General features: G+C 45.8%; 1 protein-coding gene across 4 annotated transcripts in view; it reads right to left on the bottom strand.

Moving 5' to 3' along the window:
• Nucleotides 1–5,501: 5,501 nt before the first annotated feature.
• Nucleotides 5,502–26,934, bottom strand: part of prickle2b (prickle homolog 2b) — a 90,398-nt gene continuing 68,965 nt past the window's right edge. The window contains exons 1-8 of one of the 4 annotated variants that reach the window (XM_086168824.1): nt 24,998–25,500; nt 19,839–20,022; nt 13,348–13,461; nt 12,040–12,177; nt 9,808–10,011; nt 9,190–9,376; nt 7,191–8,057; nt 5,502–7,100 (exon numbers count right to left, since the gene is read on the bottom strand). In XM_086168824.1, coding sequence (XP_086024950.1) covers nt 6,139–7,100; nt 7,191–8,057; nt 9,190–9,376; nt 9,808–10,011; nt 12,040–12,177; nt 13,348–13,461; nt 19,839–19,970 — 2,604 coding nt within the window. In that variant the 5' untranslated portion in view covers nt 19,971–20,022; nt 24,998–25,500 and the 3' untranslated portion in view covers nt 5,502–6,138. Of the gene's footprint in view, nt 8,058–9,189; nt 9,377–9,807; nt 10,012–12,039; nt 12,178–13,347; nt 13,462–19,838; nt 20,023–24,997; nt 25,501–26,934 lie in introns of those variants that run through there. The other 3 variants (XM_086168821.1, XM_086168822.1, XM_086168820.1) reach the window with 3 other exon arrangements.

Below are 26,934 nucleotides of genomic sequence, written 5' to 3'. Positions count from 1 at the left end.
ATTGTTTGTCAAGATGGTCTGGTCCGTTGCTTTGGGGGAGGGAGAGTGACGGGCAGATGCCGGGAGATTGAGCAAATCGCGGCGGCGCTCAGCTCGATTCCATGCAAATGAACAGTAATTGCAGTTCCGAACACACTTATTTACTACTTTGTATGCAAACCTGCACCTGCATAACCGCTGTTCGAATGGCAGAAAAAAACAACAGAACCCGTGAATGAAACACAGGAGGGAAGCTCGATATTTTGCATTTGAGGCCGCACGCGGACCAGGCGGTAGAGCGGGCAACCTTCGGACAAGAAGGTTGCCGAGGGGCCCTTTGGCGGCGTGATGGACTGGTGATCGCCCCGACGCCAACCTTGGCCTCTCACCCCGACGAGTGCAGGATGAACTGTATATATAATAAATGAGAGAACGCTTTAGTTCAGCTGTGTCAAACTCATTTTCCCCGAGGGCCTAATCAGCATAAAGGTTGCTCAAAAGGGCCACATGTAAAGGTGACAGTATAAATGTAACAAAATGTAAAGTAAAATAAAACTAACTGCTCCTCAATGTTAAATAACTCTGAATTTATGACTCTTTCAAATCCAAAATGTTATATTTGCATTCCCATCGTTCATCTGCATCGACTTTTCTCTTCCTGCATATAGATTTCCCATTTATATTTCTTAATTCCACTCGTTGAAAATGGCATGGATGTGGACACGCTGCGATCTAATGGCGGGATGCCGTCGCGGGTAACGTGATCGGCACGAATTGTGGGAAATGTAGTTTATGGTCAATGCACGCGCTTGACTTATTTATTTGAGGCAATCAGATCTTACTGGTGGGCCACGAAAAATGAGGTGGCGGCTACATTTGGCCCAGGGGCCTTGAGTTTGTGTGCTTTAGTTTATTATCATTGGGACTCCTAAACAATAAAAATAAGTTTTTGATTTTAAAGCTGAAGACAATTAAATACTGGGGTTTCCACAGTAGATGAACGACATGAGCGATTAGCCGATGAGCTAAATACTTTAGAAATATTTGCTTATAATTGGATGGCGCCGAGGTCGGGACGTGCGGGTTGCACGTCGACAGACCTCGGGTTAGATAATGGCGATTCAGTTTTTAAGATAAGCAGAGATACAATCAAAGAAATGCGTCTTGCATTGAATGCGACAAGCCGTTGTGTTTTCATACAGGTGGCTCGCAGATGGGATCCCTCCTGGAGCCCGAGTTTGTTAATGACTCACTGTCAGGAGGCCTGGAACCCGCGGATATGGCGAGCCAGACGGCGCCCGCTGGCAGCTTAACGCGGACGTACCCATCATGCCATCTCCCATCGCGACGAGGAGCCTCTTTGGCCGCTGCGCCCGTGGATTAACTCAAACGTGGCAGCCTTTCAGGGACGCCACATGTCAGCCAGAGCGAAGAAACGAACCGTTGTCGTTTTTTTTTTCTCTCGCCACGGCCAAGAGACGACACGGGCCGAGCAAGAACTCCCGCCGAGACCCGTCGTCGGGTCCAACCGAGGGCGGCGATAATCCTCGCGGGGAAGACTACTGAAACGGGGATTACGGTGAGGGTAGCGTACGAAGTGATGAGTGGCCGCAGTTGAGGTCAAAGGTCATATCTGCATGACGAGATCGCTTTCTGAGATTAGCGGGTTAAGTCGGAGGGGCTACATATCTAAACGCCCTGACGTTTTGCTTCCTGCCGCGTAACATTTTAGTGCTTGGATCCACCTTGAAAATGCGGAGCCCTCGTTTACGTAGCGTCGGAGGGGAGCGGAGACCAGGTAAGTCGGGGAAAGCTGTGTTTTCTGCATTCTCACGCTAATTGAACACACATGCTGAAGCCGAGGGAAGGGAGACAGACCGCGAGGCTTCGGCCGGCCCTGTCACGGGTTCTCCGATTCACCGCCCCTGTGTGTATGTGTGCGTGCCGACCACTGCGAGCTGCAAGTGTGTGTATGTGTGATAACCCACCGTTGGCATTCTTCAATTGTAAATAATTGAATCCGGCTATTTTCGTTTGCTCAGAGCGCAGCTGTAATTTGCAGCCATTCTGCTCTTAAGGACCGGTAATTATGGCTTTTAGTCTCCCAAAACAAGTCAAAAAGCTACAACTCATGACAGCTGTGCATCGGTGGCTTTAAAACACACAAACACACACTTTTGTAAAACATGAGCAGCACTTAATTCAATGTCTTCCATTTCGATTTAGAATAAGATTCAGTAAATAAATATCAATATGCAATCATACAAACACACACGCACTACAACATGTGGAGCTGTTAACTGAATTTCTTCATTTTCGTTTTACAGTGGCCGTCAAAAAACAGGGACAACAATTATGTATAAACATATATACACATATGCACTTTTTATAAATGTAATTGCTATGACCGCTAATATATACAGTCTATATACATATACATATATATATACATATATATACACACACACACATATATATATAAATATATATATATAGTATATATACATATATACACATGTATATATATATACACACATATATACATATATACATTTATACACACACACACATAAACACATGTGTGTTTAAAAAATGTTAACGGCGTTAGCGATGCAAGAGCTTGGCGCTAACGCATCATGCCCGGAATATAAACACATGCACACACATACACACACATGCATGCATGTATATATATATATATAAAAAATTAGCAGGTTCCATTCAGATGTTTCCTTGCCTGACTAATCAAAATAAACCAAAGTAAAGTCAAATAATTTCACCCCCAAAACAATAGAATCAAATAAAAAATGATATAAATTGAAATGAAAAATACTAATACTAACTCATGGTAAGCGTGGGTACCGATATAGATCAGGTGATGTTTTCAGTCAGAACCAGAAACCAGTCAGTATTTGAATTATTATTTGGATAATTGAGTTCTTATTCATTTGTAAACTGGAGTTTGTCCTCCTGCAGCATCTGTGCCATTAATGATCAGTATCGGACTTTCAGGGACCCCGATAGCATAAAATGAAACTGAGCCCATCAAATTGCAAGATTGCAACATTATGTTCTAACGTTAATACCTCGGTGCAAAGTCTTAAAATATTATTAAAAGTGACTTTTTGCTTAACCACCGAAATAGTCCTTTTTATGACCGTCAGCAAAGAGTACAATGTTCAAACCTTAAAACACCAAAATGCAGGACATGTGATTGAATGGATGGTCGTTGTGGTAAAACGGACATAAACATGAATGCAAACTAGCTTTGCTCAAACTGTTGATTTAATATGAAACCTGCAGTCCAGTTGCATGAAAAGTTCTGCTGAAGCTATGATATAGTTATTACTCGTTTACAGCCTTTATGTTCATAGATCCTGACCCCCCCTTAAAAAAAAAAAGGACTTTGCCGCTAGCCTAATGAGAAAGCTGTTTTCACAGTCTCTCATTACACAGGGCTCCAGTTGAGAGCCACGAGCTCTCAGAAGTTATTTTAGACGTAATTACCCTTAACAAGGAGTCTACGTTTGCAATAATGTTTGTCTGTTTTTCCCTCAGCAGCAGGATCATACAAGAATGGACCGGCCAAGGGGATTTTCTCTCGCATTTTTACAATTTCCCCCAACAAATCCACATCTACGATAATCCTTCTCGCAACGCCCTAAAAGTCAGAGACACAAGCCTTCGGTAGGGAAATCAGAATTTTGCAGAAGAAGCGTAAACGTCCGGTATTGGGAAACAGTATAACCTTTGCATCCGGATAATTCAATCGACGTCTCATGACCGGGAAGGCCCTTGTGTTATTGTGCTCGTCCCGGCATTTCGGAAAACACCAGGGGATCTAATTTTCCCGCAGTGAAGAGCAGGGCCGACAGCATGACACAGGATGAAGAGTCCATCGAAAACCGGAGGATTAGCTGCCTGACAACCCCTACCTAAAATGTGGCAACGCCCAGGAAGCATATGGCTGCAATCTGCGGTACTCCTCTCTGTACGGCCTCCATTTGCTTTTAATTAACCTCACAGACACACACACACACACACACACACTCATGAGGAATTGGCAAGGGGCTAATAAAGAAACAAACAAAACCAGGCCACGATATGGAAAACTTGCATCAAGCACAATAATAAGGCAAATTAATGAGGAATGAGGTTGGTTTTCTTGTTAAAGACAACACTCTCAGTGTGACGCTCCAACCCAACTTTCTGCTGATTTATTATGTGCAGCGCTGTAATTTGAAGACTTGAGAAAAGAGTGGAACAAACAGTGTAAGATGCGTCGGGGTGGCGAGTTATCCCAGTTTTCCAGAGTCGATGTGAAACCGCGCCATAGAAGATGAGGCGAGGTGAGTGTTCAAAAAATGTTAACGGCGTTAGCGATGCAAGAGCTTGGCGCTAACGCATCATGCCCGGTTTTGCGGATTACAGGGGCTGGTGTCCGTAATCCCCTGACCACATGGACATTCGAGGCAATCCAATTTACGGTACGAGTCACCGATGCGCACGGTTACAGGCTGAAATCAAAACAGCGGAGGCTGAATGAAGCACTTGAACTTTCATAGTGTGATTTGCAGGTTTTGTAACTGGCAACCGGCCGGGGATCCATTTGCTTCGCTCGTCCCGTTTAACGTAGCTGAATGCAAATTGTTAAACTTACAAACTGATCTGACGATGGAATTAGATGTTAACCTGCAATCCGCGCTTGTTTGACTGCTGCATTTTTAACATTTCCAACTCTGTTCATTCATTCATTCATTACAGGGTCGCATATAGAGATGCAACCATTCACGCTATTGTTTGCACAACAGATAAGAGACATAAACCAGTCACACGTCTGCACAATTTAAGGTCTCCGATGAACCTCCTGCATGTTTTAGGGTCTGTGAGAGACTAGAACATGAAGACTGCAGAGACAGAAAAAAAAAAACCTTCTCACTGTGAGGTGGAAGCGCTAACCGCCGCGCCGCCGCAACATTTCCACGTTTGTCAGCTTACTATGTTGCATCTGTTGAAATGTGGCGTTTCCGCTCCCTCGGGTTTTTCTTTTGTCCTGTTGAGTGAAACAATTTCTGAAAATGAAAAGCGCTTTGTGCAAAATTTTAATCATGTTAAATTAACAACTGAGAGTCATTGCAAAAGGTTAAATATGGCAATATGATGTAGTTTCATTTCAGACGCCCGCAGTTTGCCCCCCCGTGGCTTTTAGCAAGATTGCAGTTTTAAGGCTTAATTGTAAAATTAAAGTCCACACGAAGAAGAGGCTGATTTATATGCAAATCTCAAACTAGGTTACAGCAAAACTGAGCTTACCTTCTCCATGCAAATTCACACTTAAGCCTCTTGACTCAAGCGACAGCAGACGTTTCCGGCTTTTTTACGCCTCTGAATCGAGCTGCAGGTAATACATCCGCCGCTATAAAACATATTTGACGATAATCGCCCGATGGAGAAGCTGAGCATTGAGCTAACCAAGCAACATGTCGCCTTCTGGAGAGAAACAGCCGCTTTAAGTCAAATCACTCACTGAAATACTCCTTTATTCCAAATGTAAGACCAGGTCAGCCAAATAATACATGCATACCTTTTTTTTTTTTCTTTAATTTTCTATCTCTACATTATAGATAGTCAATACATAAATGATTCTATCCATACAAAATATAAAAATATGTGAGGCCTCATTTACAACCATATTTACACTGACTTCCTTAACTTAAGTGAAATTATTAGTTCATTTATTTATGTACATACTATGAACTGGAGACAATTGTACAGTGTATCCTAGATCTAAAAAAATCACACCGCATGAATAAGCTAAAACTGTACTGAACCACACACCGTTTTTTTTTGTTTGTTTGTTTGTTTTTTGGCTGCATGGAGGTTATAATAAAAACCAACTTTATAAAGCTGTGCATGTTACAATTAGCTTTAATACTCAGGGAGTTATTCTGAAACATTACAATGTGGAAAGCATGCAAACAATGGTGTTTCACTGTTTACCAACTTCAGTTCATCACTGAATCTCAATTAAATGCTATTCAACACTTGACGACACTGAATAATCGGACTGGGCGGTTGTTTTCTCACGTTGCAGACGGGAGGCGTTAGTGTACACGAGCTAAAAGAGCTAGGCTTTTCCCCGTAACAGACTCGGAGATGTTAGGAAATAATGCAGTTCTTGCTTTTTCTACGTTTGCGGGTGTGCAACTGCCCGCTGCGATTGGGTCCTCCGATCCCCGTGTTGTTGTACTTGTGCACGAGCTCCTGGTTGCTGAGGTAGCGCAGCTGGATTGGTCGAGGGATCGGCTCACCCAGGAAGTAACCCTCGTCCTCTGATTCAGAGGACGACGAGCAGGTCGAGCACCAGTCGTCGTCGTAATCGTCCCAGGAGTACTGGTTCAAGCCCGTGCGCCGACCGGTCCCGGGGTTCTGGAGCGTCAGGTCCGACGTGGTCCTGGGACACTGCCTGAAGGGTTGGGGCTGGTATCTTCCCCCGCCTCCCCCTCCTACTCCGAACGGGTCCCGGGCGCTTCTTGGCGGCGGGAAACGATCGTAATCCTCCTGAACGTGCAGGTGGGGTCTTTCGTGAGGCCTCATTTTCCGCTCCGCCACCAAATGGAGGGCGTTTTCCGAACGAGACCGCCGGGACCTGCGGGAGTGGTGGTGGTGATGGTGACGTCGCCTCTGGGGAGTCTCCTCCGGTACGTCGATCCGGACGCTCGCGCCGCGCCCGCCTCCCGCGCTGCTGCCGCCGCCGCCGCCGCCCGCTCTCCGCTCGCTGATCGGCGGCAGGCGGGCGGCGTTGGCGCTGCTCACGAGACTAACCCTGTCCTCCTCCTGGAAAGTGAAGCCGGGAGGCAGGCGAGTCATGCCCATACCGACGCCAGAGGGCTCGCAGTACTGCAGCTGGTACTGAGAGGCTCGGGGAGGATCCATTTCCATGTAGGGCTGACCGGCTGTGAGGCTGTGAAGTGACTCAGAGCTACGAAACTGCACCGAGGAGTTGAGGGTGTCCATGTTGCTTTTCTCTGACACGTTCATCCCGGAGTCCTTACTCAGGTCCGGCATGGAGAAGCGAGAAAGATGCTCTTGGCGTTTCCCCCCTCTGTCCGCCGAGTTGCCTGCGAGGAGAGACAGTCGCGGTGAACCGCCGTTCGTCGCGGCGGCGGTAGGGTACGTCGGCCAACGGAAAACGTTTGCGCTATACCAACCTGTCGTGTTGGACAAGGCCAGGGATTCCATGGACCCTCTCGGGGTCTGCTCCAGAGGCGTCAGCTGCTCGCTCAGGGTAAGTGCGTTGATGGGGTTCCTGCTTCTTGCCACCTGGGTCTCCACGGGCAGCCCCGCATCTCTGTCCCGCTGGAAGCCGTGCAGACTGATGGAGCGCTTCTCCGAGGAAAAGCCGTTGTTGTGCTGCGAACAGTGCGACATCTCGGTGAAACTCTTTTGGGTCCTCAGCTTGGGGGGGTAGTAGTCCTCCGGACCCGGCTGCTGGAACCAGGTCTCGTTCAGAGACTGGCCCTTCACGGCCGACACCGGCGGCCTCTTTAGACCCCCGTTTTCCTTGATTCTGTGATCCTGCTGACCGCTCGGACCCGTGCAGACGGGGTTGTAGGAGGTCCTGACGTTACACTGACTGAGGAGCTGCAGAGGGCTCGGGTTGGCAGAGGGGTCCGTCTGGGATTCGTAAGCGTAATCTTCCCCCGCCTGCTTCTGGTTCTGCCAGGCGGGCGGCTCACGAGTCAAACTAGGGGTTTGGCTGGAGAGGCTCAGAAGGTCCATTTGCAAAGACAGGGGATCCACCTCGCCGGAAAACCTCTCCGCGGCCCCGCCGCTCTTTCCCGCTTTTGAGCTGCGCCTGGACTCCCTGGTGGAACGGGCGCTCTGGAAGGCGGAGTCGGACGAGTCCGAGCCGTTGGGCTCCTCCCCCAGACTGCAAGAACGCGAGCAGAAAATCTGCCCCTGTTTCGGGAGGAAGGGGCGGCCGAGCAGGGAGCGTTTACAGCGGGCGCAGCAGAAACAGCCCTCGGTGGCGTGCCAGTGCTGCCCGTCGTACGTCATCTGGCCCTGGTCGATGCCTGTAGGAAAAGTAAACAGCGCGTTAATCCAGGGGGTTCGAATAAACCACGGACCGTGCGAAACGGAGAATAAAAATATAGACGTTTCGTGTCTTTACGAAGGAGCTCGAAAACGAAAATGCCGTTGTTTTATTAGGGCTGAGATTCCACTGAATTTTGGGGCAAATTCTTTACAGCGCTTGCTCAACCATGAATAAACATATTGCATTTGGAATATATTTGCAGTCACATGTGAGGAGAAAAGCTGCTATTTGGTAATCGCTGCCATCTGGTTTTCTAATGGCTTCAATTTATAATCGTTTTTTTTTTTTTTTCCAGCCAAATACTTTTCCGTATCCTGTCTGACAAATAACTACAGAGAAAATACGATGAGATGTTTGTGCCAAAATCACACCTGGAATCCCCGTGGGACACACACACACACACACACACACACACACACACACACACACACACACACACACACACACACACACAAGCTGGCACATGGCCAGAAGTGGGTAATATGCAGGTTTCCTGCCTCTGACTTCAAAATATCGGTTCCTTGGTAAAATAGTGTTTAGTGTGACCGAAAAACGGATCCTGCAGATGAAGTCACCTAATGCGACCATGTTTTCACAGCAGGATCTTCACCGCTGTGTGATTTACAGTACAACACACTTAGCTGACATCCCCATTACACTTTGCTGTGCAACCTTGTCTTTAATACCCGACCCTGGATGGCATTATTCAATGATAAGCTACTTAAAACCCCTCGGTATACAGGACTGTCTCAGAAAATTAGAATATTGCGTTAAAGTTCTTTATCTTCTGTAATGCAATTAAAAAACAAAAAATTCTTTTTCATCATATTCTAATATTTTGAGATAGGATTTTTGAGTTTTTGTAAGACGTAAGCCATAATCAGCAATATTAAAATAATAAAAGGCTTGCAATATTTCAGTTGATTTGTAACGAATCCAGAATGTATGACAGTTTTTGTTTTATTAATTACATTATATCGTGATAAAGAACTTTATCACGATAATCTAATTTTCAGTTTTTCCTGTATTCTTGAGGGAAAAAAAAAAAACGCTTTTCTGCATGTAAAAAATTTTGCATAAATTTCTACGAGTTTGTCGAAATGCCGTACCGATGTGCTCCCCGCAGGAATCGCAGTACTCCGCATAGAGGGACTCGAAACACGAGCAGCAGTAGGGCCGTCCCTCCTTCATGATGTAGCGCTGACCCCCGAGCACCGTCTCGCACTCGAAGCAGCAGAAGTGCTTCATGTGCCAGTGACGCCCTTCTGCCTCCGTGCACTCGTCGGCAAAGATGATCTGAGGTGGCGGACAGAAAACAGAGCACCGTTAACTGCATTGCTGTCACGGATGCGTGCGGGAAGCCGAGGTGTTTAAGATGGACGGTGGGTTTTTATTTTCAATGACGTTAAAATTCAGGGATGCATTTTAGGCTCTCACAGTTTCCCTGTTCCCAGTTGGATAGTTAGCATTAGCCGAAGGGAGATCAAGACACCCCAGCCTGACTCTATTAAGACCGGAGAATCGATACGCGGGTTATGTGACGAGAGAAGTGTGTGTGAAAGCAAAACGCGTCAGCATTATATGACAGCTCCTCCATGTGTGGGGCATACGAATGTGGAGAATGTGTTACTACTTATAAATAGCACAACCGATACACAGTATGTTCCAGTGGAGGACATTTCGTATCCACGTGCGCCGGCATGTGCACGTGTGTGACGAGCGCCTACCTCGTCGCAGGCGGTGCAACGCGGCTTCAGCCTCTCTGCGTGGTGACGGCCGCAGTAGATCTTGCCGTCCTGGTAAAAGTAGATGAGGTCCACGAGGAGCTCCTTGCACAGGCTGCATACGAAGCAAGCCGGGTGCCAACATACGCCGTGACCGGCCCGGGACGCAAACACGGCGATGTCACCGCCATTTATCTGGCCTCCGCACTGCAGAAGGAAGAACCGCATCTTTTTTAACAGTCAGAAAATGTGTCCCCTGAGGGATAACCGGGGGTCACATGGGGTAGCAGCATCAAAGTTGTGAAAATGAAAATCATAAATAAAATAAAATAATATATACATAAATGTATATAAAACAAATATAAATATATGAAAAACAAGGGAAATAAATAAAGTAATATATATAATTACTTTACAAAATCATGCAATGTTGTGCAAATTGTCTGGAACAAATCGCTTTGCATTTATATAATAAATCTAACATGAGCGGTTTAAATTACACTCAGTGAGGTGGTTGGGAGGCGTCATTTTGACACAAACAATTGCAAATTACAGTTGCAAACTACAAGATTGAGGTTATGAATGGGTTGAGCAGTTCTTATTTTTATATTTTTCATTTGTACTGGCCCATACCGTGTTATGGCGATGGTGCACTTTATGGATCTTATGGACAGACCCCATCCTTAGCAGATGCCATGATATAGTCGGTAATAATTGATCATTTATGCCTCCGGTTTCGAGACGTCAACGTTTTTCCTTCCACGTCGGCAGCGAATATTGGCTAAAAATGCACAATATCGAGGATATTTATAGCGACGCGAGTCTATTCCATTTACCGTGACAAATGTCAAGACATATGCTGCCCTCCGTTACTTTGGAAGGGAAATTATGAAACATGAGATTTTTCAGATCATCTTGACATTGCACTGTTAAAAAGTTGAAAAGTCCAGCAGCAACTTAAGCAATAACTGATATAAATATTTGAATCCCAGCTAAAATGCTCACTGGAACATCAAATAATGAAGTCAGGAAATACATTTATGGTCCCATGATACGGAAAGTCTAAAATAAATCGGAATCGAGTAGGCGTGTTTATGCGAGGCACAGGAAGAGCCGCCACGGACGCTGGAGGACACAGTCGGGGCAAAGAGAGGATATAAAACCGGAGTGATATATAGGATAAAATGGAGAGGGAGGACATCACGGAGGTGTTAAAGTATAGAAGCCAGAAAGATAAATGACAAGGGCTGCTAAAGAGACGGGTGGGAGTGGGGAGGGTCAGATGTGGAAAGTAGATTTAGAGGGATGGAATGGAGACGGGAGGGAGTTACAATCAGGGCATCTCGCTGCCACGCGGCTGCAAGGAGGCATAGATCCAATCAATACACACTCTCAACAATCTGCTCCATCATGTTTGCGCGCATTTGTGTGTGTGTGTGTGGTGTTACGGTCTGCGGGGAAAATAAAAAAAACACAAAAGCTACCCTCCACCCGGGGCATCCAGACGAAAGAGAGTGGTTCCACTTTGTCTCTCGGCCTCACGTGAATAAATGGCTTGCGGATACAGACGTGCGCTTGTGCGTTGTTAAGGAGAACTCTCTCCAGCTTCAGTCCCAAAAGACCACTCCTCGAGTTCATGGAGGAGAGAGCATGAATATTTGATGGGACTCTGCAAGCGGAGGTGATTTTTTTTTTCCTTTTACCCCTCGCTGGATGAGTCTATGAACACTATAACTGAAATTGTGACATCAGTGGATTTCAGACAGGATAACCAGTCGCGGACACGGACAAGCTAATCCTGCGAGCGCTGTTGCGTCATGTTTTCAAACTTTTACGCAACGGAACGGTTATATCCGAGTTGGTTTAATCATCCGGCAGGTACGTGCGACGTCTCAGAACCATCTCAAGGTTAAGACATTCACGACAGAGCGGGATAAGATTGACAGGGTCACTGCGTTACAATAGCAAACCCCCTTTGCGTCTCGAGCCTGTATCTGTCAGCCTGTATCGCATCCCATACGCTCCTACAAAGGACGCGAGTGTCAGCGATCTGTTCATTATGCCCGAAGCGTGGCTCATTATTTCTGCTCCCGGTGGCCTTGTCTTTCTCCTCGTCACGATCGATACCTTTTAAATTTATGACAAGTGTAGCCAGTGTGCGATTCTTGTCGCGCGCCCGTCTCTGCTCTTTAAACAAGGGAAAAAGAAAATAAATTGACATTATCTGTGGGATACCTGTTCGCAGATGGCGCCGGTCATAGTCACGGGGAACGGCCGTACGTTGCCGCGGCCGAGGTTTTCTCGTTTCCGTTGGTTACTGAAGAGCTTAAGCTCCCGCTTCTCCTCATCGTCGAGGGTGTTACAGTAGCGAACCTGAACACACAAACACACACACAAATCTTTTTTTTTTTTTTGACCTTTCCAGATGAAGATCACAATCAGAAAAAATCAGAATAAGAGAAAACTTTATTTGTCCCAGAGGGGCAATTGGGAGGCACAAGGGGTAGCACCATCAAATTGTGAGCATCAAAGAATAAAATTAAAAATAATAATATATGCATATATATATATATACATATATATATATATATACACACACACACATGTATATATGTAAACATATATATAGATATACATATATACACACACACACACACATATATATATATATATATATATATATATATATATATATATATATATATATATATATATATATACAATAGAAAGAATAAAAAGAATGATAGGACCAAATGGAAAAATTGGGTGATTGTCAATACAGCCGCATGAAGGATGTTTTGGATGAACAACAGCGTCCGAGTTCATGTTTAAAGGGATACTGGTCACAGTAGAATGATGTTTTCATAATAAAGAGGAAAAGCTACACTGCTACACATATAAATGTTGATTGATTACAGTTGTTACTTGTATTTTACATGCAAGGTATGCATCTCACCAGGGTCTGATCAGAACATCACCTAATGACGTGGTTAAGACCCACGTTTGCGTGAAAAAGCTATTTGGATTATGACTTTATTAGCAACACGAGGAACTGTCGGCTGGCTGAGTTGTTCTTGCTTTCGGTATCTGCGAAACCGACAGGAGAGAAAACCAAAGGAACTCCAAGCGAATTATAGGCCAAGGGAAAAAAAAATGAAAGGAAGTCACGGAGGTCTCCTAGAGGACCCAACGGACTTCTGGTTGACTTGTATACACCCACAGAAAACAGGAAAACAACGAATTAGACCGAAGGAATATGTGTGCGCCATTTAAATAACAAGTTCCTTTTCCGGTGCAATGAGACCGCTACGTGGAAATACCAAATTTAGCCAATTGTGACACGATCTTTACTCTTATTTGAATTGAAACTGAAAGGGGCGGCTAAACGTGCAAATAGTTCAGTTTCTTAGCCGATGATCGGTCGGACAGGGTGATATGCATCCCCCCCCCACCACCCGACTTCTCTTTTTCTGAACTGCCCTGAAGGTGCAGAGAGATGAGAAGATGATGGAAAGGGGGGGCCGGGGCAGTTTAGACGCTCACCTCGTTGTCGTGGGGCGGCAGCTGATGGAGCAGCTGTTTGATGCGATATTTCTCTCCCGGGCTGTTCACGTAGGGCACCTTGTCCTCGGGCAGGGTGCTGTAGTACAGATGAACCTGGCAGAGACAGAGAGGGATGAGTGTGTGTGTGTGTGTGTGTGTGTGTGTGTGTGTGGGAGACAGAAACCGATATGGGAAGTGGTTGATGAACGTGGAATCTAAAGAGTAATAATCACCATGATCTGTTAATCACTCTTACTTAATAAAGGTGGTCGCATTAGAGAAACGAGTCACAGAAAACACGAACCCCGACTATCAAATTATATTGTATCAATTATTCATTATTAATCGTCATTACCAAGAAATGGAGGTGACAAGACAAGCGCGCACACACACACGCTATAAAATTGTTTTGATTTACGACCAACCGGCTAATGGACGCGCACCTCTTCATCTGTACTTATTGACACGGAAATGTATTACTGACCCATCATTGGCACACACACACACGCACACACACATGCACACAGAATCATGCAGAGGTGTGGACTAATGGCAATCCATCCATTCCAAATGGGTATTCTTTACATCGCTGGGAAGGACAATGAATGTCTTTTTCCTGTTATTTATTGCAGTCCTCCCATGGCAGTAATTCCAGAGCCATTTTCATATACGAAAATGTCTGGGTGCGCGTTATAAATCAAGATGCTGGATCTTAAAGGGAGACTTAAAGAGACAAACAGAATTGTTTCATTCATCCATGGGATCCTACACTCAGGTTCATCTTGCCAGTCGACCTCAGAGACGAACCATTCGCGCTCTCTTATCAACACGTTGCACGCTCAACGCTGCGCTCCACTTTAACTTGCACGTCTTGCCGACGCTGTTTACATCGCTAATAATGTTTATGTTTCTGTAGCCTGTTTACGTCGGCTTACAACAGTATGTTTACTATTATTTATTTATAGATACTTATCTGCCTGCAATGCGGGCGGCAGAGTTAGCATTTCATTGTTTCCTGTCACTGACATGACAATAAACACTTTGAATCTTGGTCAACCCTGAAAATGATTTGCTAAAAACAAAACTCATGGCAACCAAACAAAGATGGCGTATCGCGATATATTGCAGTAAAAAGATGACGTAGATAGCAATTGGCGCGGTCAGGCCCAAATGCAAAACCTCTCTTCTGAATGAATCAACCTCAGCTCTGTTTGTTGCAAAAACATCACAAATTCTCACTGATCAGCTTCTTCTAATACAGAAACATCGGCAACTGACCTTTTTGAAATGTGAAAAACAAGTCACCTGTCAATTTTAAGAGAAATCCCATCAGCAGTTTCACACTGATGGCGACGGAATCCGTGAAAATAAATGCCCGATTGTCAGTGAACGGTTGACGTGAACATTCATTTTGAACCCTATTAATCTCAAAATCTTTGTACTTAAGACCTTAAGACACTTTATAGCCTTGACTTGTTACTTTGACACTATAGTTTTATTTGTATTTCTTATCCCCCCTCCCTTTTTTTCAATTTTTTATTCCGTTTGTACAATTTCTTAATATTATTTATTATTGTTATGTTTTACTTGAAACTCTGGCATGACAATTTCCTCGGGATAAATAAAGTAAAATAAATAAAGTTGTTCTTATTCCTATTTTTATTCTTAAATAAGACCACAAATTGGGGATTTGTTAATCTAAAAGACCGTTTTTAATGACAATAATAATGATTTTCATGGCAAGTTGTAGTGATTCAGAAAAATGAATTCATGTCATTTTTGGGGGGGTCTTTTATTTTTCTATTTTTTTTTAATCATCACAGTGATTTACAGTATAAGAACCTTTATAAGACAAAATAAGACTCACTTAAAATGAATAAAAAAAAAATGATACACATCATGTCATGGCTAACACATTGGTACGGCCCCCATCTCTTAATGGAAGATTTCCACCGAAACATGAAACATGCCTGTCGAAAAGCTGCCTTATGAGGACCGGTGCAGGAAATTCTGCGAGACATTTTCACTATTGGGGCTACTATTTGCCAGTCCTCATTTTAAAAACCACACCTTATGGAATTACTGCCCGCTACTGGCTCAGCGGCGGTGACGCCTTTGGAAATCAGACGGAACGGGAGGTGGGCCAGACTGCAGACTGAGATAAAGCAGATCAACACATTTATCTGGCTGCCTGGCGAGGGAAAACGCCATGGGATCAAAAAGCTAACATTTTCCTTGTCATTGACATTCATTTATTTTGTAGGGTCCCGTGGGAGAGGACAGACTCGGGTTCTCTTTGTTTTCGGGTTTACTTGTCCTTGTCTCGCTCGAAGTGTAAACCAATTCATCCCGCTCTGCTTTTGTTGGCATCTGCCAACGTTCCTTAGGGATGCAGGTTCCATGTCCAGCAATGGCTCAGGATGCCTGGGGGAAGGGATTCTGGATATTCTTGAGCGTGGTTAAACACTGATAAATCACATAGTGCATATATGCGCGGCGGAAAGCGTGCACGCTCGCACACACAAATGCGCTTGATGATGAATTGGGAAACAAGTTTCCAACAACAACAGGGTTGCAATCTGGCGACGAAGGCACGCCGCCCTGAGAAACAGATCTCCACTAACTCACACACACACACACACACACACACACGATTGCAGCGCGAGCCAGGAGGAGCAGGTTGTGATAATAACTGTAATCAAAAGCAGGCGTAAACCAAAGACGGGGCAGAATTTTTGAAAAGCACTGAAAGAAGTTTTGTTCAAAGCTCCAGCGAAAGGGGAGGCGACTGAGTGACAAGTGAGATCGCTTCACGCAGCTGGTTCCTATTGCCGCTAATGTCCAGACCGCCGGAGGAAAAAGACACCACGAGGCACAAGCCCTGACAACCTCTCAACAAGCCACTTCACAGTGGTCGGTGTAGACACGGATTACATTGTTGAAGAAACTCTGTTGCTAAAACAAACATGACAGTGAAGACATCATAAAATGGCCACTCATTCCCTGTCCGTTTTTTTTTTTTTTTGTTTTTTTTTGAGGTATTACCCAGCAGAAAATGAATGTACCCCTTGTCGATGTATGGCGAGGCCCCGATTTCCGCCGCCGTCCGCGGCCCCCGAAACGCCGCATTCAAACATCTGCACGTGCATCAGATAATTAAAGAGTGCAACCGAGGTCGATACTTGGAAGAATGTGAACCAAAAATGTTAATCCATCCAAGTTGTTGCAATCTTTCATTGCGGTTCAGTCTGTGGACCCGACGACACTTTTATCCCGTAAACCTGATCTCATCTGACTTTCATTAAACAGGTTGTGAGGGGAAACTTTTTTTTACAGCTCATTATTTATCTCACCGTAATCATCGCGCGATTGCCCTGAGAAAGGGGTTCGGCTTGATTCGCCGTCTTAATATTGTCATTTTTGAGTGAATTAAGATGCCAGGAAACCGTAATAAGAACAAAAGAGGCAGAACTCCCTCAACATGACGCAATCTTGTGACCCATTTACAATTCCGAAAGACAATTAAGCTTTCTATTCCGTGTTTTGTCTATATTTCATCAGCGAGGCGCGTTATCGCAAAGTAAACAAGAGGCAAAAGAGAGAGCGTATCTTCAGATATCCCAAAATGTTGTGCGTTACAGGCAGCTCGATGGGTATCGCTCGGCGGGACATTTCAGAAACGGCGAGGCAAAAGAAACGCATTTCACAACACCGCGGTTTCACATGCTACCAAAATAAAAGTATAAATCAATTTTGTAAAGGGCTGATGGTCAGAGTAATGACCGCCCGTGTGCAACCGGGTGGGTGGCGGGGGTTCCCCTCTACGGTCTGCGAAAATGGGATTCCCGGGGCTTTCTTTGAGAACGGTAATTTCAACTTGGAAAGCAAACAGCTCATGCTGGAACCATATGATGGGAAATATTAGCGGCTCCGGTACTGTCCATTTTCCATTCATGATCTCTGCTGCTTGTCCCACGTACATTGGGCCAATCCCAGCGGACACTGGGTAACAGCCAATTGAGAGTTTTCAATTTAAGCAGCGGCTACATTCGGTTAGCATTTTGCACCCGCAAGCCGCGAGGAAGAAGCCGCGCATGTACGCAAACGCCACGCGGCGAGATCCTGGCGGCCGGCGGGTCAGAAGCAGGCCAAGAGTGACACACACTGTCACGCGGGCCAAAACATTTCTCACCTTGACAGACCCGGACCATGATTTTTGCAAAAATATTTCAAAGCTTTGTGTCATCTGAGAACGTTAAGCTGACTTTTTTTTCCCCTTGAACAATCCAACATGTGAGCGAATCTGCATATCCATCTGCACACTAGAGTCTGGCAGCAGAAGTTGCTTAATAGGGAACAATTTATTGCAATGGTACACTAGTTATGAGATGGATTACCGAGAGAGAAAAAAATTTCTGGCACATTATTTCCAGGCTACTGCTAAGTAACATTCTTGGCTTTGACTTGCTGTGACTTGGCAACGGCCGAGTGGGATAACGAGACAAAAGTCGACAGTAAGAGAGATGGTGTTGGCACGAGCTCCGCGATGCCATAAAATGTCTCAAAAGCCAAATAATAATAAAAACGAAAAGATCTGCATATCAATAACACGCCTGAAAAATGCAGTTGGGAGTTGAAGGCGGATCCGTTTTTCAGCAAATATGGCTCTGTTGACAAGAATCCAAGGATTGCAATGAAGTGCTGATGCTTCTGACTTATCCGCGATAATCCCTCAGTGAATGAATTCCACAGTTCTTGTCTGAAATCTCTTGTTACAGAGTCGTGACTTTTATACCACTGCTGGCTACATAAAAGACTCATACAGAGCATCAACTCCCGATGGGGAAACCTAATTCACCCGTTTAGATCCTGGAGATTAACCAACTTCTCACTCCTTGTGCAGCGGAGGGCCGGCTGATGAAAAGGCGCATATCGAGCCCGGCTGTGCTCCTCTGAAGAGTTCACACATCTCCACAGCGTGTCAAACTCGGATATCTAGACCGAAGCGTAGCGATTGCTTGCGCTAAAGATGCCCCGTGAAGCTCGATTCACTTGTCACGGGGACTGTCCTGCGTGCAATGTGACGGATGTCCACCGTTGTTGATCATCGAAACCCAAAAATAGTAATAAAAAAGTGATTTTTTTTTTTTTTTTTAGGAAGCGTGGGACGCAAATAGTTGGGATTCGGCCGACTGCCATTAGGGTTGGACTTGTGACCCTGGAGGGGCGATGAAAAATGGCCGTCCTCGGGAGAGAAAACCCGGCAAGGATTGAACTCTATTGACAAATTCATCTTCCTTAGTTCATCAAAAAAATGAAACCAAACACCATAAACACTTCTATTGCCCCATAAAAGCTCGGAAGCCTCCCACATGTGCACACCTACGGGTCATTGACGTCTTGTAAAAGGGGATTTTCTCTTTTGTGCACAGCGGTGTGCAAAGTATAACAAAGTCTTAAATAAGCCGCCCTGAAGATAATGAAACATATTAGCAATATGTTTATTGATCATATAAGCAGGCGCCTCAATCTTGGCTAACCATTAGCTTGCAAGGGCCTCGGGCAGCAGCGATGTTAAGGTGTTATACAATAACACATAACGACACGATAATGTAAACGTGCATACGTGCACGTCCAGCGGAAGCACTATCTAGCGAGTACCTTTGCACTTTTCTCGAACGGTATATCCGGCGTACATTTCAGTCGGCTCTGGAAGATTTCAAACACCCCCGTACAGTCTGATTATTCTTTGTTCAGAAAAAAAAAGGAGCATTAGAGTGCCACGCGAGAAATCCCTTTTTATTCAGTCGTATTCGATTGGAAACTAGTGAAATTATAAGATCTTAGATGCGTAAATTGAATGAAGATTAGCAGAAAAAAAGGAAAAACCAAACTGCACCAGATAACTTCCAAAATGAAATGGAATTGTCAGATAATGTGGTTTACGAGACATTTGCATAGTATTATCATTAAAAAAAATGATTCAAGAATTCATCAACGTTTGAGTTTCAGCAGCTTTGGCAACATAAGGTATCTACACATGATGGCGCTATCAAAGAACTTTCCTATCCCCATTAAAACCCAAGTTAAACAAACAAAGTCTACAAAAAAAAAAGCAAATGCAATAAAACAAGGATTCAGCTCACGTACACACCAAACACAGAGAAACACCTCGGTCATAAACCAAACTGTGAAATTCTAATTCATCCCTGAGGCAAAAAAGAAACCCGGCCCTTAAACACAGACGCTCCACCCGCCAACCCCCTTCCTGCAGACTCACTCGTCTCGGGAGCCAAATGGGCGACTGTGCCGCAATCCAGCGGGACGCGTTGCACTGGCGGAGGCCGGACGGACAACCGAACGGGTGACCTTCAGAGACCGGCGTCCGAATAACCATGACATCGGAGTTTCATCGTAGTTTTCAACTACAAAACAAGCCCAACGGGAAGCGGTGCGTATGGAAAAAAAAACGTGAACGCGTGTTCAAGTACCTGTTCCGGTTTGAGCCCCGGCGGCACCCAGGCGTACTCCTCCAGGGCACAGCCTGAGTCGTCGTCTGAGGTAGAATTCCTCTGGAAGTCGTACATCAGCTTGGTGACCGTCTTCTCCATTTCTACGGGCATGGCTGTCACTGCATGCTCTTCGCGGCGACACTTACAGTGCACGCAGATCTTCCTGTTGTCGGAAAACACACAAACGACAGAGATTAGCGCGAAACAAGACAAAGACGACAATATGTCGCAGTATGGCGTCGGATCTAGGGTGTACGCTAAACGGACATGGCGGGTGTCTCGAACTGAAACGGGTTGGATATCGGATCTTTCGGGCGCCACACGGCGGAGTAAAGAAAAAAAAAAAACAAACGCAACGTAATGGATTGCTATTGGACGGCGAGGGTTATAGAGTTTCTGCAACGGCAAGACGTCACACTGTAACTGCTGTTTGACCCTCTGGGGCCCGTTATAAATTACAGAATGTACAAAAGAAAAACCAACATATTGTTCTTGTCAAAGGAAACCATCCATGATCAAGTTAAAGATATATCATCCAACCAACTGGGCTGTGGGTTTAGTAAAGCCCCATTGAAAATTCTGTAAAAGCCTTCACCTTTCCTTAAAATTATAGGAGGCCTCTACGGGATATGAACTCCACAGGGGTCAAAGGTCAAGGCCTTTCACTGCAACTCTCACAGTAAAAATGTTAGTGGCAGGAAACCAGCGCTCAGCAGTCCTCCGAGGTACCAAGACCAGGGACTTAATCACAAACAGGCTGTGGAAATTAGTAGAATCCAGCCGGTGACAGTGATGGAAAACAGCACTGTACAAACAAACACATTGCAAACACACTCCTGCATAGATGGGACAAGGTGAGCGTTGGAATATTAGGAGCCGCTAAGTCAGGTGTGACTTATTAGTCCAAAGAATTCAACCGGTTCTTGGCTATTGATTTCCGCGGTGAACCAAAACGGTCGAGCTGTTTTGAGGGCGACTCTCCCCGTTACTCTTTTATCTCCCGCACATTAGTTATATTTCCTGAGACACAAATGCAAAAAGATGTTTTCAGTCCACGCAAATAAATAAGACAACCTCGGGTTAAATTCTTGGCGAGACGCAGAACTTGCGAGACACTTTACAAAAAGCAGAGCGGCATGTGGGTTAAATTCCACAGCGCATAGATTAAAATAAAGATATAGGCCACCTTCTCTGGCTCCGAGCACTGGTGCGGAGGCAGGACACGCAGCATGCAGATCCCTGCGTCCTTGACAGCTCCAAGCCTTCCAGTGAGGAAACTCTGGGTGGCCGGGAGGTTGCGTCCCACTAACCCTTCCTGCCCTTTAGGCAGCCCCCCAAAAAAAAAAAAAAGGGAGGCGATCTCATTACCTGCCCAGACGGCCGCCTCCCTGTCTGACAAGAAGCCCTTACAGGAGCTTAAAGACACTCAGGACAGCGTTTGACACGGTGACGGCTCGGCTCGCCGGGGATATTTGGAAAGAGGAACGTGGCTGCAGAGCGCAAAAAAACGCGTCCGGTTCGAGGATTGGTCTTCGCTAACAAAGCGCGACGGCGTCTTTGGCTTAGCGCGGACGGATGCCGATGGTTTAATACTTCAGGAGCTCTTGTAGTCGACAAATTTAAACACTCTCAGCAACATGCCACGACCGGCCATATATGTCACCGGTAAAGCTTGACAGGAAGGCACACAAATGTATAGGTCTAAAGCCGGACGAATCCTCCGTCACCGCTCGGGATTCCTCAGCCTCCGCCACAAGCCTGACTGCCTATTACTGTCATCTTCGGCTTTCAGCGACTGCCCTGAGCAGAAAGGCAGACATCTGCAATTTCTGCTGCCATTGTGGCAGGGAGAGCCACAGGGTTCACCAACTGAATCCAATAATATTAGCAAACCGCAAAAAGTGGCTAGATATGACGTTCATGCATTCTGATGGGTATGATAAATGGAGCAGCCATGCAGTTTAGGCATTAGCTGTCAAGAGTGTTAGGAGGATGTTTGGCAAATCCCTGTTACATTGGGATAAGACTACAGCCCGGGGCAAAATATCTCCCCCTGTTGCAGCCGGATTCTTTACCGTGCGAGATATTTCAGAAACGGGACGCCCCCCCTGCAGAGTGCGCAAATACAGCTTCGAGAGCAAACCGCGAAGAGAAGAGCGAATTAAGAGCGACTCTCACAAAGTTCCAGGTGGGGAGCGGTTATTTGTGCCTCCGGGCGAGGAGGGGCTCTTGCAGATAAGAGCGTACGAACGGCCAAAAGGGACCTGAAGGAAAGCATTTCACACTGCATTCCTTCTTGAAGGACACATCTCAGCATCCCTCCCTTCAAGTTTAACTCCACACAAACTATAACAAACGGACAAGCGTGTGACCTCTTCAGCCCACCCTCTAAGTCCAGATGTTTCAGGACCTTCCTCTTGTGATTCACCTCGCAAACATCTCATCTCCCCACATCAGTGCTGGCAGAGATAATGTGGGCCTGTTGCTCTTTACCTCCCCTTCCAGCCGAATGATTCGCTTCATGCAAATGCCTGGATTTCCCCTTGACTGAAACTCTAATCCCAGAGCTTCCCCTTGTAATCTATACGATTTCAATTAAGAGACTTTCTCGGGGTCTGGTAATAAATGATTCTGAGGTTAAATGGAGGGGGGAGGGAGTCTGAAATAGCCGCCCCACCCCCCCTCTTTGCTTTTTTACACGCGCCTGAACTTATTCATCCCCCGGGATGATGTAAATACTGACAGGCCATCAGTCAAGTGTAGTGTGAGGTTTGTTAAAGACTGGGGGAGGTTGGACGGCAACCCTCGTGATTGTGATGTCAGTGGATAATCATTTACTGTTTTATGTTAATTATCACCTTCTGTTTTCCCTGGATTATCACGGTTACCCAGGAAACGGGTTGTTTTAATAGGTAACTAGTGTCTGGGGGGGGGGATCCCTGGCATTCGCCCGTCCTGAAACAACAATCGAACCCGCAGGATCGTCAGCGGACACGGTCTCAAGTTTGGCCAAACGAGTTGTGTCCATGTTGATATATTTAAAAGCCGGGTGGGGATATCGATACGCTGATTTATCGGGGTATAAAAAAAAAAAAGAAAAAAGAGCAATTAAAGCCTTAGAAAAACATCTGACTCAACTTTATCGAAAAATGTGGGGCGACTCCAGAAGGCTAATAAGCCAAGGAAAAGAACGTCTTTACCTGTGTCGGATTGCAATGCGACCTCGGGGCCGCTAGAATTGAATCACAGCTAAACGTGACAGGAGGTGTTCCTGACAAGAATCAGGCTGGACAAAGACATTTTCCATTAGCGGCCAATTAGTTTGAACCAGATGCAATGTGCTCCTGAGGACAGAGATTAAGCCGGCATCCACCTGTCATAACAAATTACGGCGAGCCGCAGTCCTGTTGTGTTGTTAGTCTAGCCTCTGGCCCGCCGGCTTTAACCGGATGATGGATTTGCAGCCCTTAAAAAACACGCACGCGAATCGGACTGTCTAACCTGAAAGTTTGCTTCCCGGTGACCTCCAGACAACAACGGCCATTAAATTCCAAGGGGGCCGACGTATTTAGCACATGAGGCTCTGCTGACGAGTCACAAGGAGAACTGAAAAGACGTGACACTATTGTCATATTGCACCATCCCGACGTCTCCCGCTTTATTTTAAACCCAACTAAAGAAACCTTTTCTGTCGGCCGTGTTCGTTCGGTCGATAGGGGGTTAGCGCTGCGGTTCGATTCTGAGAAAAGAAAAAAAAAAAGCTCACTTTTGATGCCCACTGGAGAGGACGTCAATTTAACATAGCGAGGCATGGTTCCGATTTACCAAGTTTCCGTGCCAGAATTGTTTGGATCCAAAAGCCAGCAGAGTTGACGGCGCGGGCCAAGGAGTGCAACCACGTGAGTACGCACACACATTGAAGCACACTGTTATAAACACGCACTTATGAGCGCAAGAGAAAATAACAAAAAAAAAAAAAAAGATTTAACAGTCAATTTAAACAGCCGTTCTCAAACTGAAGATCGGTCGGTAAAATCTCGACGTCTTCCAAAACTTCTCCCCGAGAATTAACTGAACTTTTCCACCGGTGTCGTCTTGGCACGTTCCACCAGAGCGACACCGGATGGGGGCCTGGAAGTGCGGCGCTTTCAGCCGATGCTGGCTTCTTCACTGGAGCGAGTGTGCGTCGAAGGGGGGCCTGATGGGAGAATAAGTGCTTCCAGGAAAACCTCGCTGTACCCCAGCGCTGCAGAACATGCTCCCTGCAAACCGCCTGCCAACAAATAGCGGCATTTATTGAATGTCTCTGGGTTCCATGGATCTAATGAAACACTTTTAGGAGTTCCCACCGCAAGTCCGTCACACTGGAACATTATGTCGCTTTTTTTTTTTTTTTCTTTCTTGGTCATAGGGGGGGGAAAAAAAGCAGGATCTAATAATGAAATGTCAGAAAACCGCGGTGGTCTGCCAGCTCAGTAAATATTTGACCTTCAGCTCTGAGACCTGCGGAGCTCCCTCGCACTGCAACCAGCTGCTGGAGCAACTATTTGATAGCCGCCTGTGATTCAACTCATGTGCCAACCCTGTGACCCTATACTGTTACACAGCAGTCACGGTGGCTCCTGCACGCCTGCATCTCATGTTCTCCTTGTAGGAGCTGCGACTGTGTCCCTTTAGGGTTTTTTTTTTATTTTGAAAGGGGGCAAAGGGGACCTTGGAGACAAACACCCCACCACCACCACCGCCACGGCCGCCCTAAAAAAATAGTGAGGGCGGACACATTTCAGGGGCTTTCTCCCGTTTGCTTGTAGGTCCATATGGCACAAAGGGTGCGCAACAAAAGACTTTCAGGGGCAAGAGAGAGCGCACAGGAGCCCGGCCACTGCGCTCTGAGATGAGGGTGGGGGGTGGGGGAAGTTCCCCCGAGGTAGAATATCTTCAAAAAAAAGGGGAAATATATTCATCCCCATGAGGGAAAACAGTAGACCAGCTCATAAGGGGATCGTTCAAAGTCCAGAAGCACAGGCATGCGTTTTCTCTAACCTTTACGCACGGCGCGTAATAGCAACCTCTCCGAAAAAAAAGAAAAATGCACACAAAAACAACAACGACACCACAGCCAGATATCTGTCCCTTACCTTTTACCAAACCGCAGCCGAGGGAAGCCACAGCCCTGAAGATGTTAAAGATAGCCAGCGTTTTCCTCATCGCAGTGTTTTGGGTTTCACTCCCCGGCGCTTTGCCACGAAAACACCCCGCTGCGCGGTGCCGGCGCCCTGCACCACATCGACCCCCCCCCCCCCCCCAAAAAAAAACAGCCTCCGCTTGAGAAGCCTTTGTCAAAACCCCTCGGCTTCCTTGCAAACGAAAAAAAAAAACCCTCTCGGTACGTCTGCAGAATGAGGACCTCAGCGAGGAGCCAACTTTAGGTGCGCCAAAAGGAAAAGTCCCATTTCCCAGCGGGATCCGAAACAAGAGAGGGAACAGTATTTGTGTGTGTGTGTGTGTGTGTGTGTGAGGAGCTGGGGTTCCAGTTAAATATGATTCACTCCTGATGAATAAAACAAACAAAAAATCCTTTGCTGGTCACGCTCCCACCAAGGAGCGACGGGATTCAGGAAGAAGCAAATGAAAGCTGTGCAGTCAGTTCTGAGCTCTGCGCCGACCCGCAGACAGCGATTTAATCTGGAACTGTTATCAAGCTACACGTCGTATAAAGGAACTTCCGGTTAAAACCTTCACAATAAAAGCACGGGGGTGCTTTTATTTTTGTAGTTCCGAGGCAAACGGTGTTCGCTTAACATTCAAATATACTTTGACCTAGTTCGAGCAATTGTGTGTATACAGCCAATGCGAAACGAAATATCATTTTAAATATCTGTTTAAAGCAGCCGATTCCATCTGATGCCAACTGCTCTGTCGCTTGGAGTTTTCATTTTTTACCGCTTTGTCACATATTGTTTTTCTATTTATTGTTTATTTTACATCTGTATTTTGTGTAAATGTATGTATCTGTACTGGGTCCATGAATGTCAAGTCAGGCGCCTTAAATAAAATGTATTATTACCATTATTATTATAATTATTATTATTATATACCTATTATGATAATCTTTTGGTGCATGATTTCTGTTTGGATGAGCGGCGAATAAAGCTTTTTCGTGCAAGAGGTGAGGATTAAGACAAATAAACATGTGATATTTATTTTCAAACATTGTCTGTGAAGGAGGATCTGCAAACTTCCTGCTTTGTTGTGGGATTTGTGTAGCTTGACTCTCTCTCTCTCTCTCTGTTTCTCTCTCTCTGTTTCTCTCTTCTCTCTCTCACCAGCTAATACTCCTCCAGTGTGATGTCAGCAAGTCAAGGTCCAACAGCGGTATAATTAGCAGAGCAAGTGACCGGTGCTCTGACAGGATTTGCATGTGAATCAAACCCTTTCCCTGAATCAACGCCCCGAGGCAGGAAGGGAGTGGAGCAGAGGAGCTGCAGGGTGCTGGCCTGCATGGGGAAACAGGGAGGTGAGACCCTGTAAACAAAACTGCTGCTTAACATGAGAAATGGACATTAGCGGGTGAGGAGGACAAAAGGCTTATGGGCCGATGAAATCCACTGAATGGAAAAACTAAGGTAAAACCCAATTTGGCGGAATGAGTACTTTAACGGCGCGTTGTTGCCGAGGATTGACCGGAGACAATTCTCCAAATCAATGTTTTTTGTATTGTATAATTACCCCGTTGCTACATACTTGCACTCCTACGAACAGATAGCGACAAAAACACTATTTACGCCGGTGTAAATAGAATTAATCAAGAGATTTAAAAAGAAAACAATAAAGTTTTCTTTGAAATAACGACTGAAAAGCTGCACGTGCAGGAATTTCCCCGCCGCGTACAGCGCTGCAGGCCCTTTTCTCATTTCGCGAACCGCTCCGCTCCTCTCCCTGGAGGCGAGCTAAAGTTCTGCTTTTCCTTTTAGCCAAATTGTTTGGCTGCCCTGAATTCTTCCGTCACATGAAGCGGGGCGACTCCTGCCGCCGTCTCGATACGTTCAGAAACACGTAATTGCGAAGCCTTCGC

The sequence above is a fragment of the Fistularia commersonii genome, chromosome 21 (genome assembly GCF_037954325.1).
Source record: "Fistularia commersonii isolate RoL2024-O1a breed Wild chromosome 21, RoL_Fcom_v1.0, whole genome shotgun sequence".
Lineage (NCBI taxonomy): Eukaryota > Metazoa > Chordata > Actinopteri > Syngnathiformes > Fistulariidae > Fistularia > Fistularia commersonii.
The sequence above is the reverse complement of the archived record's forward strand: the minus strand, read 5'-3'. Positions and strand labels throughout refer to the sequence as shown.